Raw genomic sequence first — 21303 nt, forward strand, 5'->3', positions numbered from 1 at the left:
TGGATTTCACGCACTGATTCAACAGCATGACATGACATGAAATGTGTGTCAGGGTTTTGATGATGTCGTGGTGCAATACGTGTCGAGCGTTAATGTTCTTTCCATGCAGGATCGACATCGATGTCATCGCTACCTTCCAAGGTTCCCCCCATGTCGTAGTCGGAATGTGATGTCTCTTCGAAGGAGGGACAGAACGAGGAACAAGAATCATCAGAAGCAGCATCAGCAGCTGCGTGGAAGAAAATCTTCCTCACATCATGCTGGAAGCAGAGATCTTTGAACTGAACGACCCCATTAGTGGGAAATATCCTGCATTGGATAGTCTCTTGCAGCATCTTTCTTAACCCGTCATGTTCCTCCTCGAGCAGTTGGAAGATGATAAGAGAAAGTGAGGTACTCAACTCTTTATAGTGGACATTGATCTCTGTAGGGAAAATTGTCAAATCAGTCCTAAACCTATTGTACGGCGGTCAATTCAGTCCTAAACCTTTTAATTTTGTCAATTCAGTCCTAAACCTTTCTAATTCTTGCCAATTCACTCCTTCCGGCCAATTTTGGCCGGCCGGCGCTGACGTGGCCGCCGGCCGTCCGGCCAACGCTGACGTGGCAATTTTTTTATTATTTTTTTAAAAATTTTTAATCTTTTTTTTTTTTCTGTTTTTTTTTCTTTTTTCTTCCTCTGGCCGGTCCGGCGACCGGCGGCCGGCCAGAGGGGAGGGCCGGCGAGGTCGACCTCGTCGGCCTCGCCGCGGCTGGGCGAGGCGAGGCCCGGCCGTGGCGCGACCAACCTCGCCGTCGCTGGGTCGCGACGGCGAGGTCGAACCTCGCCCGGATCCGGCGAGGCTCGACCTCGCCGTCGCGTGGGCGAGGTTCGACCTCGCCGTCGCGACCAGGCGACGGCGAGGTCGAGCCTCGCACAGATCTGGCGAGGTTCGACCTCGCCGTCGCCTGGGTCGCGACGGCGAGGTCGGCCTCGCCTCAGCAGCGGCGAGGCCGGCGAGGTCGACCTCGTCGGCCCTCCCCTCTGGCCGGCCGCCGGTTGGCGGACCGGCCAGAGGAAGAAAAAAGAAAAAAGAAAAAGAAAAAATAATAAAAAATTGCCACGTCAGCGCTGGCCGGCCAAAATTGGCCAGAAGAATTGAATTGGCAAGAATTAGAAAGGTTTAGGACTGAATTGGCCGCCGTACAATAGGTTTAGGACTGATTTGACAATTTTCCCGATCTCTGCATTAGTATCTTCAATCCACCGTTCAGGGAAAACGACCTGTTACCTTGTTAAAAATCGACGATTGAGATTTTCTCAATATGCTAACATCTCAAAACCCTAATCATCATCGCACAATTTTGAGTGGGATTTTTTCGGCAATAAGTTTTCATAACGTTTGTGATTTTTCTCAATGAAAAAGGGTACCTGACAATCCGCTTAATTTCAACGGTCGGTTCACCGGTGAACGTGATGAGCTGAAGCCATTTTGTCCGAGAAATCGAGATGGATCCGGATCATGACTAATGTAACCAAATTAACTCAAATTTCACTGTGAAGACGTACATTTTGCCCTCTTTCTCTTGATTTTTCATTTTTTTTCATTTTTGGGAGTTTGTTGGTCCCAATGAGATAATTTATATAGCAACTATGCACTTCTAAGTATGTCCGGAGGAACTCGAGATGCATCCGCACCTACCATTCCCAATTGCCGAGAGAACAATCGAATTAACTAATTGACTATTCGTTGGATCTTATGGTAATAATTAATTTTCTAGGGGAACTCGAAAAGACAGTGCCCTGACAAGGTCATATGCTTCTTAAAGTTAGAGATGACCCTAAAAGAAAAACATCCACAAAGATACCTTTTCATAATGACACATATACCTCTGTTTTTTTATGTCAAGATATATAATGCACGATTCTCTAGCAACTTCCTTTTATTATGATATTTCATGTGGAAGTTGAATTCGAAATTGTCATCTCTAAGATCTCAAAATGTTGGAGAACAACGCCTATATATATTTATTTATCTTAAACAGATGAATATCATAAGTAACTAAGGGACCAAAATTTGTGGAAATGTTTAAATTTCCAAATGACTTTATTAATGAGGGCTTCACGTACTTGTTGAGTACTTAATCAAGGAAACTTTAGAGCGTAATCCTGCTTTGGAACATAATTTTTTCTCTCATTGAGTATGCTTAATAAGTTCCTTAATGGCGCTCATCAACGTGACCCGCTTTCAAATGTAGATTTTCACGTGTAACTTTGTTTGGGCTTAAAGAGCTTAGAGAGAAATTGTCATTTATAATCCATTTTTATGGGTGAAGTTATCGCATATCACGAGATATTGATCAGCCTACAATACACATGATATGGCAATACACCTTTTAACTCATTTATGTATAGTGATATTAGATCTGTCTATATATTGTGTCATCTCACCTTTCTGTGGGAGATTTTTAGAGGTTTTGTTGGGCAATACGTTTCGGTTCACCCTGGCCAATTACCGCATTGGAGGTGCTATAAATGTGAGAGAAAATAAGGAAACTTGTGATTCGTTGACTCACGGTGATTGGCTGAGGTGGATAAGAACGTTGTGCTCGGTATATACTTAAAAGTTTTTCTATATTCATCGCATTGCCTTTATAAAAAGTTCTATATCCTACATATAATTAATCTAACTCATTTTCCTAGATGGAGAGAGAGAGAGCGCTTATAACTTGAAAAGAAGCAAAGGCATGCCCAGAGGGATGGTGTGAGAGAGATCATGGCATTCACATTGGAGATGGAGACCAGCAGCAATGGCAGCAGAAGCTCTGCAGGTGAAGAGCATGAACATCACCACCACCACCACCATCGTCACCAGCCGGCGTTGTCTGTGGAGTCGCAGAAGGCGGTGCCGGCGCCATTCCTGACCAAGACTTACCAGCTGGTGGACGACCCGCGTACCGACCACATTGTGTCGTGGGGTGAAGAAGATGCCACCTTCGTCGTCTGGCGCCCCGCCGAGTTCGCCCGCGACCTCCTCCCCAACTACTTCAAGCACAACAACTTCTCCAGCTTCGTCCGCCAGCTCAACACCTATGTAAACCCCCCTGACTCCAATTCTTATAAATCTTGATTTTTCTGCAATTATTCATTCGATGTTTTTTATTTCCCCATGATCTAAAGATCAGTGAATGAAAAATTTATTTTGTTGAATGCTTATATGCATCTATATACATATCTGCAGTAGTTCATTGGCATTGATCTATGAGATACTTTTTGGGAGTATATCTAAATTACTAGCTTAAATTCTTGAATTATTGGCAGGGATTCAAGAAGATAGTGGCGGATAGATGGGAGTTTGCAAACGAGTACTTCAGAAAAGGAGCGAAGCACCTCTTATGCGAAATCCACCGCAGGAAAACCCCACAACACAACCAAGACCTGCCGTCGCCGCCACTGCCCCATTTCTTCCAACCGGTTGACGAGAATCTCTGCTGGCCACCAGCCGATCTGCCATTCCCGCCACAGCCGAAACCACACCTGAACGGCGGCGATGTCCTCGCTGCGCTGAATGAGGACAACCAAAGGCTAAGGAGGAAGAACTTGATGCTACTCTCGGAGCTCACCCACATGAAGAGTCTCTACAACGACATCATCTACTTCATCCAGAACCATGTCAAACCACTGCCTCATGACCCGACGAACAACCGCAGCCACCTTGACAGCATCAGAGTTCCCAAGCTCATCGAGTTGGATTTGGATCACGAAGGCGTCGCGTGCTCACGGGCAGCAACGTTCAAGAAGGCCGGGCACTCGGGCGAGGAGGCCGGCAGAGGCAGTAACTTCAAGCTCTTTGGGGTGTCTTTGAGCGGCAAGAAGAGGCTGCACCCGGAAAAGATTGATCGGCAAGAGCTGCAACTGTGACATCCTCTCTCGATCATAATAATTCATGAACTAGGGACAAATAATGGTAGTCGTTTCAAAGTTTAGTTCTCATTGTGGACTAGGGCATGCACTAACTTATTAGAGTGAGATCAATCGAAGTTGAAAAATGGACAACTTCATGACCGATCAAATATGTAACGTTTGGACCTTTTGAGTTATCATATGCTCGCTGAGGCTCTCTTGCTGTGTGAAGTTATTAGGTGATCACTTTTTTTTACGGTCGGATAATAACATATAGATAGGTACAATATCTTTACTCAATTCGACTCGTCGAATCGGTCTTTAAATGATTCGATCTATGACTAAAATTGAGGATTTTCATAAGGCGAACCGGAGCAAGATTAAATCGGAAAACATGCTTAATTCCACATCAACCCAAAAATTGAGGAGGAGTTTGTAGCTCTTATGCATTCAGTCTAGAGTTAACGAAGCACAGTACTCGTCAAAACTCTCCGCATTAGTTAACCTTACAAAAATTTTCTTTTCTAGGAAATTATGGGGAACGAAGGCGATGAATCGTAAGAAGATAAATGACCTCCATGCATTTCAATTTTTTCTTTTTCGTGAATATTTCAATTTGCTAAGTGTTATTTTTAGAAAAATAATTTTGACGTACGACATATAGTTTTTAGGGAAAATGTCAATTAAGGACTCAAAGTGGACAATATTTCAATTAAGGACCCAAAGTGCCTAAACTAGTCTCAAATAAGGACCCAGCTCGCCGGCCGGTGATCGTGAGACATTTTCCGGCGCCGGAATAGGGGCAATTTTTTCTTTTTCTTTCTTTTTTTCTTTTTCCTTTTTTTTTCTCTCTTCCCTCTTGTGGCCATCGCCGGTGACGTCGGGCGACGGCCACCCTCGCCTGGGCGGGCGAGGGTGGCCCTCGCTGGCGTCGAGCGAGGGTGGCCCTCACCTGGGCGGGCGAGAGCCGCCCTCGCCGGATCTGGCGAGGAACGCCCTCGCCAGCCCAGGCGAGGGCGACCCTCGCCAGCCCAGGCGAGGGCGACCCTCGCTCGACGCCGGCAAGGCCGAGGGCGGCCCTCGCCAGATCGGGAGAGGGCGAGGGCGAGGGTTGCCCTCGCTAGCCCAGGCGAGGGCGACCCTCTTCCGACCCCGGCAAGGCCGAGGGCGGCCCTCGCTGGATCGGGAGAGGGGGAGGGAGAGGATTGCCCTCGCCGGATCTGGCAAGGAACGCCCTCGCCAGCCCAGGCAAGGGCCACCCTCGCCCGACGCTGGTAAGGCCGAGGGCGGCCCTCACCGGATCGGGAGAGGGCGAGGGCGAGGGTTGCCCTTGCCGGATCTAGCGAGGAACGCCCTCGCCAGCCCAGGCGAGGGCGAACCTCGTCCGACGCCAGCAAGGCCGAGGGCAGGCCTCGCCGGATTGGGAGAGGGGGAGGGCGAGGGTTGCCCTCGCCGAATCTGGCAAGGAACGCCCTCGCGCGCCCAGACAAGGGCCACCCTCGCCCGACGCCGGCAAGGCCGAGGGCGGCCCTCGCCGGATCGGGAGAGGGCGAGGGCAAGGGTTGCCCTCGCCGGATCTGGTGAGGAACGCCTTCACCAGCCCAGGCGAGGGCGACCCTCGTCCGACGCTGGCAAGGCCGAGGGCGGCCCTCGCCGGATCGGGAGAGGGGGAGGGCGAGGGTTGCCCTCGCTGAATCTGGCAAGGAACGCCCTCGCCAGCCCAGGCAAGGGCCACCCTCGCCCGACGCTGGCAAGGCCGAGGGCGGCCCTCGCCGCAACCCTCGCTTGGGCTGGTGAGGCCAAGGGCAGCCCTCGCTGAATCTAGGCGAGCAAGAGCCGCCCTCGCCCGACAACAGATCCGGCGAGGGCCGCCCTTGCCCTCGCCTGAGGCCGGCAGACGTCGCCGGCGATGGTCACAAGAGGGAAGAGAGTAAAGAAAAAGGGAAAAAGAAAAAAAAAAAAAAGAAAAAGACAAAATTACCCCTATTCAGGCACCGAAAAATATCTCACGATCGCCGGCCGACGAACATTTGGCCGGCCGGCGAGCTAGATCCTTATTTGAGATTAGTTTGGGCACTTTGGGTCCTTAATTGAAACATTGTCCACTTGGGATTTTTTTTGAAAAAAGAAACCCACTTTGGGTCCTTAATTGACATTTTCCCTAGTTTTTATGGGGCATTGTTATGGTGAACGGTGAAAAAGGACCATTGTGAAGCCTAGTACAAAGTTCAGATGAGCCCAAGATTGTCTTGGGCTGAATCTAATTGTGACCCAATTCGATGTTTGGGAATATGAATGGTTCAATAACTTCAATCAAATATCCTTTACATGGCCCAATTTTATTCGTGGGAAAAAAAATGCATGTCTTCATGATAAAGCCCCTTTTAAATTTTTTATGAACATTTTAAAGTTATATCATCTCCCTAATCGAAAAATGAAGTAGATTTTGATAGCCCATTTCGCTATTCATGGGCGGAAATTTGGGTTTGTGAACTATGTTAGGCAGGGTCGTGCCTAGATCTGGGCCGGCAATTTTTGACATGAATGGGTACGGACTTAATGTGAATAAGTTCTACAGCATAATTAATAATAATCTCGATTCATTTATATGGCACGGCATGACACGATTATGAAATATGATTATGAAATGTGAACACGGATTTGAACGGTCAACACTATCGAGATGCTTTAATGATCAATCAGCCTTTTTTTTTTGGACCATTTTTGCTCAGCAAGAAAAGAAATTTGGGTAATTGAGGGCAGTGATGAAAAAGCATAACCGCAGAATTAGAGAGAAATGAGATGATGGACAATGAGAAATGGCATGACTATACCAAACGGGCCAATAGAACAATGAAATTCAATTATATTATATCAAAAAAAGATTAAAACGGACTTATAGGTTATATCACCTTCAATATGAGATTGAAACATAAACAAATATGGAAAGAAAAATTGGAAATTCTATGCAGTATGAATCCTAATTGCAGAGAACAATTAATTTGGAAGTCCAAATTTCAGCCCAGAAAAGAGGGAAAAGGTCAAAAACATGCCCCTAATTTTGAACATTCCCCTCTGGGCCCAATCCAATTGAGTCATGAGAAATCAATTTTTCTTGGTGCTCTCTACGTAATAGAAAAGAGAACACAAAATTGAATACCCATAAATTACTTTAAAGAAAAAGAAGTATCATCTAGACTCGTTCTACCAAACCAATCACACCTTGACGAGTCGATAAACAGAAACACATCTTCACACGTCATTATTGCTTTATTTATTCCATGCCCGTCTCGAAATGTTCAATCATCGTGCTTTAATCGCGGGTCTAAACCGCATTTAACGATATTTTAGAAATATCATAGTTATTACTTTGACTAGTATTCATCTAAAAAAAAATGTGAAGGTTACTAGACGTTTTGTATTGTTTTTTGGGTTTGTGTGGGTCCAATCAAATTACATTATTACTTGTGCATGTGGACCGCAAGAGAAGAGACCAATGAGTCCCCTTCCTCATTGAATTATTAAAATTTCACTCAAATCGATTTGTGGGGGACTTTATCAAAGTTTGGACATCAAAATGTTCAAACTTTAGGAGACATTACTCATTTAAATCAAGCGACCCAATCGTGGAGCACATTGCTTTTAAGTTCCAAGACTTTTTGAGAATTTAAATGTGCTAATATGTCGTGTTAGCTAATTGTTCCACTGACTGCGAGGAATTAAAAAATGATAATAAAAAGATAAGGGAGATATTGCAATCAACGAGAGCTCGATCCACATAACTTTTTGGTCCACAATTATTTTAGAAAGTTCATCGATAATATGGGTGATTCGAAACATAGTGTTGGCGCATGATAAATTTTTATACTAATCAATAGCATTAGACATTGTTCATGAAAGCGGGATTTTCATAAATGACATGAATTTTAATGATGTCATTTGATATCTTCAATATAATTATAATATTCTTTTTGCGATAATATGCATTTGTATTTCAAATTTGACATGTAAATATAATAACCCATATCAAAGCTAAAATCTTTGGAAATGTCTTACTTATATTTTTTTTTATGAAATTCGAAGTACTCATCTCATTAATGGTCGCTGCATTAACACACTCGATATGCAAAAGTCTATTTTTACAGTAATAATCACAATTAGCCGATTCATACAAAGGCATCAAGTATTTCTTACGAATAAGTTTCTCTGCCAAGGGTCTCAATAAGTGATTTTAGGCAGACAATTTGATGAATTCTAAAAGGATAATGACATAAATGGTCTCTCAACTTTGACCCAATTTACAATGTGGTTCATGAACTTTTAATCCGTTCAATATGATCCCCGAACTTTAGCTAAATGTGCAATATGGTTTCTGGACTTTTTATTTGTTCAATGTAATCTTTGGATTTTTTATACATATTCAATTTAGTTCCTGAACTATACAAAAATGTTCATTATTGTCCTTTAATTAGTTCATGTTATGGACAATATTGAACATTTTCATATAAGTCAAGAACTAAGATTTCCGACAAAAAAGAAGAAGATTAAAATGAACATATACAAAAAGTTCAGGGATTACATTGAATAAATTTACAGTTTAGGGACCACATTGCACAAATTAAAAGTTCATGGACTACATCTCACAGCATGTTAAAATTCAGGGACTATTTGTATTATTTTCCTAATTCTAAAATATAAATAAAACAAATAAATATTTTATCGAATAACTTATGATTACAAAATTGCCCTTTTGCTTTTTTCTTCGAAAGTGGTTTCCCACCCTTCTTTTCGAGTCGAGCAAAGCCACGTTGCTTCCGCCATCCATTTGCAAAGTTTGGGAACGTGTGCCAATCGACTGCCGTGGAGTGTACAATAACTTGAGAATTAATTTACACATGCTAATTAAAAAATTTACGTTCACATCTAACAATAAATAAATAAATAAAATAATCAAGCCCCTTAATTTATTATTCAAAGCCCTTCGCGTCGGCTGATTAGCTATACGCGGCAATAGTGTAAACAGGACACGACGAAATAATAATCTATAATAAAAAAAATTGTTTTGGTGATACGGTGTTGACTAAGTAAAACATTAATTGTCAAATCCGCGTATCTACGTGTGATGATCGAAATATTATGGATCGGACCGGACCTGGTCTCGGTCGAACCTACACGAGGTACGTTTCGACGGAGAATAAAAATTACATGAAGTTGTTAATTTGGAGGCTAATTGAATGAATAAATAAAAGGGAAATATCAAGGAATGGAAGGACTGGATCTGCCGACCTCGTCCGATTTGATCCGTTCGAAGCAACCGAAAGGGTGATTTCTCCAACGAGTGAGTAATTAGTCGGCAGCTGTCATTTTTTTTTTCAATTTTTTTAAATTTTTACATTTCACTTTCGTTTCGAGACGGCCATTGTAATTTTTTTTAAAAATTTTTTCCGACAAGTCAATAATTCATTTCATTAGAGAGAGAAATTAAGGATGCTGTCATTTGTGATAGTTTGGTCATTTTGCAGGGGTCTTAGTTTTGTCCCAAGATTGTTTGTACAATTCCACGCGTCGTTCCGATGTAATGCGTAAATGGCCCGAGCAAAACACGATTTAACTTTCAATGCGGGTTAACGCGTGTGATTTGAGAATGGACCCGGCTCTTAACCGGTCGGACGGCGAAGGTGGTACAATAATTGCTTCCGAAATGGCAAAGGGAACATAATGAATCGAACGGTTTCCGCTCCCTAAATGACTATAACGACCTTTCGTCGTTGTTGCATCTATCCATTAATTCGAGCCACTTGTCCACTAATCCACGAGATTATAACCATGCATTGTTTTCGGGAAATGACATGTTGCTAGAGGCCTCGTATTTCTTGATGTCTTTTTGTAAAACCTAATTTTAATTTACTGTATGAAAAGTTTCTGCGAGTATTGCACTGTTCAATTTGATTATTCGCATTCACATATATATAAATATATATTTGTTTGGACATCAATATCGATTGATTATTTTATTGCATATAAGGCAAGATTTGTATGCTATGTTTGCTATGAATTCTTCTTTTATGTATTTCTGGAATTTAGTGAAGGTTTCATCACTATGTAGACTTCCAAGGCCTGCAGCTGCAAGTGGCAAGTTGTGCTGTGTTTGCTTAATTAGAAAAGAAAAATAGAAGAAGAAAAATCATTAGTTTAAATGGTGTTAAAGTACTCGATTTCTTTTGCTCAAAAAGAAAAAAAAAAGGAACATTTATTTTCAAAGAACATGAATTAATTAAAGAGAGAAAACAAGAAAGAGAAAAATAGTTTTCATACTTTTACTCAAATGAGTTTGTTATCCGAAAAATCAGAAATGATATTAAAAAAACAGAAATTCATAATCCTCATACTTTAGGTCTATTTCTTTGATAAATGTCCCGTCGGGTGTTTTCCTTTCAACTTTCGACGTGTTTGTCACGGTGGTATTTCGGTGGATACTAAGGCTGTACATGATAACCATTCTATTTTTATTTTTCTGTTCCAGAAACAAGTTTGGAACAGAAATCCGTTTAATAACGCAATTTCACTTGTCAATTTATGGAACAATTTTTTATTTTAGAAATAGGTTTGGAATAGAAATGAGAAGTAAAAATTTTTTACTTTTCTATTTCTAGAACAAAAATGGGAAATTTTTCTCATTGCTCGCCCTCGCTACTAGCCAGTCACACACTCACTGCCTATTGCTGCCCGCTTGCCGGCCGCTGCCTCCCGCCGTTCTCCATCTCCCGCTGACGGCTGCCGTCCGCCGGCTACCATCTCCCACCGACGGCCGCTCGCCTCCCGTCTCTCGCCGCCGCCCTCCTCCCGCCGCCAGTCGTCGCCCGCCTCCTGTCGCTGCCCTACGCCGCCCGCCTCCTGTCGCTGCCCTACGCCAGCCGCCTCCAGTCGCCATCCTCTGCACTGGCCGCGTCGCCGGCCGCCGCCGCCTCCCCCCACCGTTTGCTGCCACTGTCTGCCTCCTGCCATCCGCTGTCGCCCACCGTCCACTCGCCAGTCACTCGAGAGGGAGAAATTTTGTGCCGTTATCAAACAAATTTTTGTTTCGGGAACAGAAATTTTGTATCGTTATCAAACGTGTTTTTTGGCTCAGAAACTTGTCCAGGAACAGAAATAAAAAATGCCAGAAATTGACTTCTGAAACAGAATGGTTGTCATTCGCAGCCTAATAATTCCAAGTTTAGAATCTTGACGAGTTTGTTGTTGCTAATCACATTTTCGTTATCACATTGGATAATTAGTTTGTCATGGATCAGTTAATATATTTTAGTTGACTTATAACTCATTAACTTTTGAGTGAAAGTGAATCCAATTAAAAGTGTGCAAAAGAACCGGGAACTGTCCGGACCGACCCAGAACCGGCAATTCCCATGGGGACTGGTCCGGCTCCAGATTCCCGGTTTCCAATTCCAATTTACTAAAACCGGTGAAAATAAATTTTCCGATTTCAAGTGGGGACCGCCCACCCGGACCATACCGGTACATATATATTTTAATTTTTTTGTTTTTAGATGAAAACCCTAGTTTCCTCTTCGTCTCTCGCCTCACTCATCTCACGGCCTCGTCTCCCACTCTCACTCTCCCTCTCGGTGGTCTCCAGCTTCGTCAATCCCTCTGTCGCTCTTGCTCTCAATCGCCTCCAGCCTTGTCGCTCCCTCTGTCACTCTTGCTCTTGGTCGCTAGAGAAAACAAGGCAGCAATTTTGAACCCATAGCCATACTGGTCAGTTTGGCAGCAAGAGCGACGACACCTAGACAATCAAGACCGCCGAGTTTGACCAAGAAATAGATAGCAAAGATCATGGGCAGCAAGCAGCGTTAAGTGAACTCTGTGAAGGAAAAACCAGCATCAAGCAAGGACCAACAGGAGTGTCTAGCAATAGATCATAGATTCGCGTATGAATCGGCGCCGTATAGAGGCGAAAGTGTGGGTGACGAGAGACAACAAGTCCAGCGAAGAACTAGCAGCTTCATCGATGGAGATCTCGACAAAGTTTGGCGCAGGGCTGCTGCTTCGTGGCTCGGCAAAGCTCATGGCTAGCTTGTCGTGACAAAAGGGTGGCGTCATCGATGAGGTGACGGCGATGTGGTGCTTGGCCTCATGAGTTCTCGGCAAAGCTGGAGCTCGTCGAGGACAGGAGGGCGCGATGGTATAGGGATCATGGAGAACACTGGATGAGTTTGTTGGGAACATTTCAATCGGTTCCATGGACCCACCTTGGAACCGGACCGCCCCAGACAGACTAGATCAATGATCCGATTCCCGGTTCTAATTTTTTGAAATCGGTCTTTAGTGGGTGGTTCCCAATGCTAAGGTGGGAATCGCCCACCCTGAAATCGATTACCCCTAAATCCAATTGAATAAATCGACGGGTTTGAACTTGGGCTTTCTCTTGACTATCTCCCCAGGTGAAAATATCAAGGCTTCTGCTGCATGCTTTCATCAAATGGTATCAATGCCGATCGTTAATTGGGGCTCTATTTCCAATATGTTCAGGTGTTTGATAAATATCTCAAGAAAGGAATCTCGCGACCAACACTAGAAAGAGACTATGGATGGCAAACTCGAGAAAGAGACTATGAATGAAGGCAGTCGTCGATGAATATTCTAGTTGAGATATGTTCTTGCAGAAACATACGTGAACTAAGAAGAGCAGACTCAATACCGAGCTCACACACGAGAGGAGATTATTGAGATACACGTGAAGTGGAGTAGTTAATAGATTTTAATTAATTTAAAACTATTTGCTTAAATTTTTTACTGTGATGGGTTCTGAGTCGAATTCCCAAGTGAAGATATCGGAATATTTATATGGAGTTAAGATTACAAATCTTGGATGGTTAACCCAACTTATTTCCCGCCACACACGGTGCAGAAGAGAACATGATTTTCAACCAACCAACCCACATATGTACGCTTGCCCGTTAACGGTTTCCTCTTCTGGTTTTGCTGATTTCACGCCACATCGTTAAGCAAAAAAAAGGAGAAACTTTATTTGGGTAGGCAAAAGGATTTCACATTTAGAGAGAGAGAGAGAGAGGGAGAGAGGGAGAGAGGGGTGGGTGGAAATATGCGAATAAAAGTGGTTGGGACATCCTGCCCAATCCACACCAGAATTGTCTCTTTTCCCAGAACAGCCAAAACATTACTTCTTGCCCCCTCTCTCTCTCTCTCTCTCTCCCTCCCTCTGCAACCTATTCCTCCTGTCTGTCCACAAACTGTTTGTTGTTTTGCCCAAAGAAAGAAAAAACAGAGAGTTTGGGGAAGCTTGTTGGTGGAGGAGGAGGAGGAGGAAAGGAATTTTCCGGTCTGGGAGTAGTGAGGGGGCTCCCAGGCTTTCAAAACCACTCATCTTCCTCATATTGTTCTTCTCTCCTTCACCATCCTTGGTTTTCCCCATCATTGGATGGATTAGATTGTTGGGTTCTCCATATTGAGCTTGAAGCTCAACTACCCAGATCTGCTCCAGCTTCTGAAAGTTTGGGAGATCTTTGGCTATTTGGGCCTCTGTATCTAGACTTGCTTTCATTTGATTGCATTGAAACATTCATTTGTTTCATCAGCAGCTCATATTATAGCTGAAAGAAGCCAATCGTTTTCTTTTTTTTCCATTTACCCCATTGAGCATCAACTGCACCTTTGAATGCGAGCAGTTTGGGTGTATGTAGCATTGGTTGCTTTTCTTGAAACCGTTTACATAGAGGAAGAACAAGAAGCACTTGCTACCAGCATCTTGTGATTCTGGATTGGCTAAGCCAACTACCCACAAAAAAGTTTTGTCGCTTGAGGTGTCAACAGATAGAGAAGAAGCTCTCCGTTTATTTTAGTCAAGACTTTCAACGACGAGGCCCACTGGTGGGTTCGGTGGGCTTCATCAGACAAACAAGAACCCACAATTTTGAAGATCCCTCTTGGCCATTCTTTCATGAAATTATAGTGCGTTGAAGAACGAGAAGATAATTCTGTTTCCACTTGCAAAGTACCGTTCCTTTCCCTCTATTGGGTCCTCTACTCACCTTCCTTTATCACGTATTATACCGAAATTGATTTTGACTCATTTGGAATTTCATCTTTTCTGATGCTACTTTACTTCTTGTTCACTTGCCTCTCCTTCATCCTCTTTTTGAAGTCTCTCCCTCTCAAATCTCTCCCTGCATGGGCAAGTGAGATGTCATTGTTGTCACTCTGGAGCTATCAGGAGTTCTCTTCTTTCCGCACTTCTAGTTTGATGAATAGCTTTTGTAAAAGCTGTATTCCTCATACACGCTCTAAGATGTCCTTCAAGAAGATTAATCTTTCTTCCAGAGTAGATAATGTAGCGACCGGAGAGATGTTGGTATTAGATTTGCCCGAATTGGTCTTAGAATGCATCCTGGAGAGGCTTCCACCAGCTGAACTTTTTAACATGGCTGGTGTGTGTAGTTCTTTGAGGAATAGGTGTGTAAGTGATCACCTTTGGGAAAGGCACATGAAGCAAAAATGGGGCAGAGTCATTGGCCCAGCTGCATATCGGGAGTGGAAGTGGTATATCGCTAGTAGGAGGGAGATTTGCAATCTCAAACAAGGCAAACAAAGGGGGCTTTGGAGGCTCCTGTTTACTGTTTGGCCTTTATCATGGACTAAATCAAAACTTGATAACAGTGAAAAGCAGAGGATTCCCCTTCCAACCGATTCAATCATGTCTTGGTATCTTGCTCTTGAGACTGGCAAGTTCTGCTTCCCTGCTCAGGTTTACAACCGTGAGGTACATAAATAAAAAAAATACTTTCCAGCTATACAATTTCATTAGCTTCTCTTAAATTCATTTTGTTTCTTCTGTTCGTGGATTTTGCTTGTATTTCAAGGGTATTGAGCTTCTGATTTAATTATATGTTCTTTTTTACCATGACAAAGTATGTTTTGTGCATTCTGCAGAATGGTCATGTGGGATTTATGTTGTCTTGCTACGATGCTGAGCTTAGTTATGACGCTCAAACCGACACCTTCCAAGCCAGGCAAGTGAATGATATTGCCTCCCCTGGAGCATGCTTATCAGATTAAGTCATGTACTAACAAGAGATGTATTTAGCTTATACTCCTGATCTTATTCTGTTTTAAATAGCAATCTGTCCGAGGAGGATCGGCATGTGCATCTTGATCTTTTCTCGTCTAATGTCTAATTGTCTGACTATGCAGGTACCCACCTCATGGAAGGAGAGCGGGTGCAATAGAAAGTAATGTCACATGGGAGAGACTAAGGGCACAACCTGTTGATACTCCTCCACATGATCTTCATATTTCTGACTGTCTGAATGACCTACATCCTGGTGACCACATTGAAATTCAGTGGAGGAGAAACAAAGAATTTCCTTATGGTACGTCTGATTAGCTAATTCCCTTGTCTTTACTTCATTTCTGTTCTTTTTCCATTTCTTGCTCGTGCTCGTCGAAGCAATTTCCATTTCAAAATGCAAGTAAATGGAAGCAATCGCTAAGTATACTCAGAAATGTTCTACCCTTTACTATCTTTGATATGTCATATTTTCATTTTATTGGGATAAAAGCCAGAATAATTGTTGCCGCTGATATGATTTTCATTAACGGATGACCTTCTCAGTATCTCATGACCATTGACTTACAAAGAGAGTTGGCCACGCCTAATTTCATAGCTTAGGTTTTACTGCTCGAGTACTGGCTGGCTGGTTGAACTACATAGTTAGCCTGTCAGAGGTGGAGAAAGGCTTGTTAGTTGCCTTTATCAGCATGAAATTGTTTTTAGAATGGTGGCTGCTGGGTATGACTTACATGATAAAAGTTACTTGAACTGCTAATGTAGATTGACAGTTTGTTCTGATGTATCATGGCCATTTCAGGTTGGTGGTATGGTGTTGTTGGTCACTTGGATTCATGTGATGGCAATGTGAACTACTGCCGGTGTCACAACAGTGGTGAGTTATCGATTTCATTTACAACTCAGTCAGATGAAACTATTCAAATTATGGAGTTCGATGCCTGTAAATGGGAGCAAAATATGACAAAATAGGGGAATCGTATTCTGATTGGTGATGGATGCATCTTTTCTTTTGAACTGTCACAACCATTTTGGAGTAGCATGTAGGGGACCAACTTCTCAGCTAATCAGCCAACTAGCATCATGTACAAATTTGACGTGTTCATTCTTGCAACACAAAGTTAACACCTTTGGAAACGTGGATGATAAGAAAGCACATTTTCCTTTCAGTTAATAGACATCTGCTTTGTCTTTGGTCCTTGGCAAGACCATACTTTCACTGTATGGGACCGCCGCTTGTTCCATTCTCATTGGTCCCCAGGACAAATCATTGTCAACATGTTATGCTGTTCACCAACAACGTGATAAAGCTTTGTCTGAGAGGAATAATTAAGGCCGACCATATTGAAGTTGCTCAATATTCCCTTTTGGAGTCTTATGGCATTGTGGGGCTCCAAAATTTATTCGAAGCTTAGCGAATCATTATAAATGCTTTTTTTTTTGTCTAAAATTCTTCTGAGCTACCCACCATTTCGTGTTGCTTCACCTATTCTATATCCTAGATGTGCCCCATGATAATGGAAACGCAAAATGGTCCCTTTTTCCTTTGCCACATCCATAGTTGACATGCTTACATGGTGGACAAGAAACAGACGAAGCACTTTAAGCGGCTTATGCACTTCTAGAAGAGGGACCTGTTCCAGTTTATATCATAATTGAGCAAGAGAAGCTTACCGAGGCCTTTGTCTACAACTTTAAGATACAGAGAGTTTTCCAGTAATGTTGAAGCCACAATTCTTCGTTTGAACTTCTATATGACTGAGATTACTCATAGCTAATCTTTTCATCGAACATTTTTATTTGTCATATTGAGATTCAAGTGCTCTGGTGAATAGCATAGGTGTCACACGTTGAGGCTTTTTAAAGCAAATTATTTTTCTCTGACTTTCCAGCCAAAGCTTGAACTATTATTTAATTATAGAGTTACAAAAAAAATTATATATAGTTCTACAGTTTAATATGTAATGTAATGGATATGGATATTTTCTTCGACTTCCCGCTCACATATTTTGTCGGAGTAGGCCGATAACAAAATGGATATTTTTGTTGACAGACACGGTGATGCTGGAGTTCAGACAGTATGCCCCAGGTTCGCGGTGGAGACATACGGCCATAAATAGGAGAAACCATAGGGAGGAGGGCAATGAAGCAGACGGTTTTTACGGAGGAATCAGAAAGCTTAAAAGCGAGAGAGAGATTTCAATGTGGAAGAGTCTGTGGCCAACGGAAGTACTGGAGTAGGTTCGGATGAAGTCTACTGGTGCAGCTAATTAATCTGAAGACTCCCCGATTCGAAAGTCAGAACATCGATTATTGAGTATAATTATTTTCTGCTCGGTCGAAGTGACTTGCACAGACTCTGACAGGCTTTTGACTGTGTTACATGAGGTGGCCCTCCAGAATTCCATTATTATATTCATCCTTTGGTATAATTTTTTGTGGGAGGATTAGTCCGTGGTCCAGATGATACTTCATGTGAATTGCCTCCCATTGATTGAAATTTGATGTACCATACTCAAGATAGTGCAAACAACATAGTTGATAAATTGAAAAGCGGCTGTAGTTCGATGAATCGGTACCTCTGGTTGTGTATATTTGGTCAATGCAGCACATTATCAGTTGCTATGGTGCAAAACTACTGGTTGCATTGTGGCACACTAATATATATTCGCGCCCATACCGTGAAAATTGAAGGAAGTGGGTCGGTAAATACGTAATGGGGTACGATGCGATTGGTATGTATATACCATGTCCATGCTATGTGAATGCCATGCTATTTTGACAGAGATAAACAGTTCCACTAGTCAAGATTCAAGAGCTTTTTTGAAGTTCTGAAGACAACATCAATTTGCAAATTTTGGAGTCTTGGGACAACTTGAAAAAAATCCCACCTTTCATTTTCTTACACCAACAAAGATGGGTACAGTAATGGAAATTGATATAAATATTTAGGGACTAGATATGTGGGTGAGTTGACAGGATCATCCAAATTCCAAAGCGTACAAGAACTGCAAGATTTTACCATGAATTCCTCCCAATTTGCGCCAACTTGAACTCAAACGACTACATATACCTTGACCTTCATTTCAGACCATAACCCAAACAAAGAAACAGCCTCGGCCTGTACTGCACAAGTGTCATCTTAGCCACTGTTGACCCTCTTCTCTGCTCATCATTCTGAGTAGTTGCTCCACCACTTCCAGTTGACTTAAAGCTCAATCTTCTCAGGATATTGACAGTGGGCCTCCAGATAGCTTTTACCTTTTCATCACCTTCTTTTCTTCCGGTGGCCGATGATGACATACTCCTCAGCAGAAACTTCCTGATCCTTTGCCTCTTACTCTCCCTCACAATGCACTCTCCATTTTGTCTCTTGCCCTCCTCAAATTTGCCATGTGGTTCTCGTTGTTTTGGGCTCTGCATGATAAATTGCTCATGTTGTTGAAGACTGGCTTGTTTTCTTTGGTTAGGCACCCATTTGGAAAAGGGCGGATTGGCGGAGTCCAGTGGCTCGACCGGCGGTTTTACAGGTGCTCGAGATGTTTCTTGCTCATTTTGCTGATTTTTCCTCCCCTTCAAGTCAGTGGACCTCCGCGGACTCTCAGCTTTGAAGCCCTGCAAATTGTATAGGAGATCATGGTGAGAGTTGGATTACCACGAAGCCTGCATTTACAACTCTATTCATTTAGACTTATCAAGGGAATACTATTTCTGCAATTTCATCGGATGTCATATAATCTCAAAATGTCGAGAACCTATCGACTCCACAACTCTAATTATTCAGTGGGAAGATTGAATGTTGACCGAATAATGTAGTGGCCGGTTACTGGTGTTATGGCTCCCTGCATAATGTACCACTTTGCTATATTTGGTTCACAGGCAAGTTAGAACAAGGACAAGTCCTATGAGGTGCTCGCCTCAGTGTTCTGCCAGTTTTCTAGAACTTACTACTAACTTTAATAATTCAAAATCCGCAGAAAATGAACTAACCCTGAATGGTGAGAGCGACTGAGTCTGCCCATGATCGTTAGCCTGCCTCGTCCTTCTTGCGCTGCTGTCTTCCTTGACATTCTCCAATGCCACCATGAACGGGTCGAAATCATCATTCCACAGGCTCTTGAACTGGAAGGGGACCTTAAAGCCTGATCTCGGGGACCTCGACGAAGGTGACCCAATAGGACTCTGATTTCCGCTCTTGCCCCCATAATAGGAACAAGGTGGAGGCTTCAAAGGCATCAATTTCCCATCACAGAAGAGCTCATCAGCAAAAGCCATTGAAGGGAGTGAGTCACCCCCCATTGGCCTTGCTTTCTTATGGAGTGGGGACTCGAGGTCCTGGCTCGCGATAAACTCGCCCGCATCGAAAACATGCCCCCAACTCGCATTGAACTCGAAGTCCAGATCAGAATCAGAGCTTGTCTGCTCACATGACCCTATCGGGTCTAATTTTCCGGCATCAAGATTATATGGAGGATATGCATTCTCTCTGCAGGGACTAGCCGATGCGCTGTAGAACAGTGAGACATTGCTCATTCTCAGTGCATCAGGACTGGTGGCTGCACTCACATAGGAAAAACTTGAATCATATGGAGAAAATGATGCCATTGATTTGAGTGTTCTCAGGAATTTCTTTTGCTCCTGAAAATCCAGAAAATGTTGCGGTGATATATAAGGATCATTTCGTGCTTTACTGACAAAACAATGATCAAAGCTTAGGCCTAATTGACGGCTAAAAAAATCGGACATTTCGGGTCAATTCACGGGACTCGGAAGCATAAGTTTATTATTATTCACTTTCTTCAGTGACTGAATATTTGTCTCATTCTGAGGGTTGGTCAGTTTTGGTTATTGTATATGGAACACGATTCCTTTGATGCTCAACTTTGTAATTTTCAGCCAAGGAGTAGAAAAAAGGATCCACAGTCAACGGAATGTTCTTTTTCTAAACTATTACTATTGTCAGGTCAATCGTCCACAGAACCAGACAGCACAAAAAATCTTCTGATGGACATCCTTTTTCCTTTTAATATAGAATGTTACAAATCTGTTGGTTGTCAGCTTATTCTGAGGGTACTTAGCATTTCTTAATAGCACTTGTTTAGCATACAATGACATAGACATCAGAATAAATTTCAGTGATATAGACCCATTGCAAGAACATTAAACAGGCAAAAATTGTCTTTACATTGCCAAATCACGTTTACACAATTACCTTAAAAGCACATGTCAGTATTTCCATCATCAAATTAGTTTGCTAACCCCGGATTATCAACATTATAATTACTGGGATTAACATTCTTTAGGTTGACATACCATGCCTTGCTTGCATGACTTTTACTGTACTTAACAATGTGTGGCATGACCAAATCGACTACCGATCCTTTTTCTCCAACAAATGCCTTCAACTTACTTGAGAAATTTTCACGTAAATTCATAACTAAATTCATCATATATAAAAAAGCCAAGGAAAATTACCGCCTCATATAAAAGCCTGTACATTTCTTATGCTATGATTAAATTTGTCTACCACATCGTCCATACAATACATCCAGAAGCAGCTTCAGATTCTCCGCTCAGTCAAACAAATTAGAGCTGGATACAAAGGAACGAACTGATGCAATTCAAAGACCAGGATCGAACATGTAGAATAACATCTCTTCTTCCTGGCACCAAATTTCCCATCTCATTATCATCAGGAACAGGAGTTACCTGCAGCGGAGGATGTGATATCATTGATGGAAAAATATCGTTTTATTCTTTTGGCCTTACTCTTACCTTCTTGGATAAGAGGAAGCCGCATTTCCTGCTCAAGAAGTGCAGACACTTGCTTAAAGACACATCACTGTCGAATACCTAAATTCGATCCTATCAACGATGTAAGAAAGTAATGGAAATTTGCACAACACAAGAATTTACGTGATTCAGCAGGGGAGATGTTCCGCCTACCTAGGTCCATGGGAAGAAAAGATCTGTTTCACTAATAACGTAGAAAAATATACAGCCACTTTTTCTCACATCCTGCCTCTGTTCTAGAGACCCGTTTCGCCCTAAATATATATAGTGAAACTCTACATGGCACAAATTACAAAGTTGCCCACATAACCTAAAATATTTAGCTTTCCCATATAAATTCTTCTATGACTGAACATAAAACGCCTCTGGCGGCCCGGGGGCGCTGCCCACGCGACCCCCGCCGGGCCGGCCCCCCCGGACCCCCGCCCGCTCACCGGGGAGCGGGACCCCCGTGCTGTCCAGTCGTCAGGGGGCCTTTCGAAACCGCCTCATAATCTCTTGGATAACAGAATACAAGACATCAACCTCAACAATCACAACC

General features: G+C 42.8%; 3 protein-coding genes across 7 annotated transcripts; 2 read left to right on the forward strand and 1 right to left on the reverse strand.

The window, feature by feature from the left end:
* Nucleotides 1-2637: 2637 nt before the first annotated feature.
* Nucleotides 2638-4100, forward strand: LOC115668165 (heat stress transcription factor B-4b-like). The gene is made up of 2 exons (XM_030589664.2): nt 2638-3074; nt 3302-4100. The coding sequence occupies exons 1-2, from the start codon at nt 2757-2759 to the stop codon at nt 3899-3901; spliced, it is 918 nt and encodes a 305-aa protein (XP_030445524.1). The 5' UTR covers nt 2638-2756; the 3' UTR covers nt 3902-4100.
* An 8915-nt stretch (nt 4101-13015) lies between these two features.
* LOC115673628 (F-box protein At2g26850) lies at nt 13016-19843 on the forward strand. 5 transcript variants are annotated; one of them, XR_008816948.1, is made up of 7 exons: nt 13017-14663; nt 14834-14913; nt 15095-15273; nt 15772-15846; nt 17023-17266; nt 18440-18608; nt 18947-19843. XR_008816948.1 is itself a non-coding variant. In XM_030595847.2 (5 exons), the coding sequence occupies exons 1-5, from the start codon at nt 13998-14000 to the stop codon at nt 17208-17210; spliced, it is 1188 nt and encodes a 395-aa protein (XP_030451707.1). In that variant the 5' UTR covers nt 13017-13997; the 3' UTR covers nt 17211-17541. The 5 variants fall into 5 exon arrangements, 1 of the variants encoding a protein (XP_030451707.1); XR_008816949.1 differs by having other exon boundaries at nt 19083-19843; XR_008816950.1 differs by lacking the exons at nt 18440-18608; nt 18947-19843 and adding an exon at nt 17370-17541 and having other exon boundaries at nt 13016-14663.
* On the reverse strand, nt 17845-19715 carry LOC115678304 (uncharacterized). The gene is made up of 2 exons (XM_030601659.2): nt 18960-19715; nt 17845-18584 (listed from the first exon to the last, which is right to left on the reverse strand). Exons 1-2 carry the CDS (start codon nt 19713-19715, stop codon nt 18051-18053), a joined length of 1290 nt encoding a protein of 429 aa, XP_030457519.1. The 3' UTR covers nt 17845-18050.
* Nucleotides 19844-21303: the final 1460 nt, after the last annotated feature.

This window comes from Syzygium oleosum, unplaced genomic scaffold (genome assembly GCF_021117445.2).
Source record: "Syzygium oleosum isolate NSW1041296 unplaced genomic scaffold, Sole_v2.1 Sole_v2.07, whole genome shotgun sequence".
Taxonomy (NCBI): Eukaryota; Viridiplantae; Streptophyta; class Magnoliopsida; order Myrtales; family Myrtaceae; genus Syzygium; species Syzygium oleosum.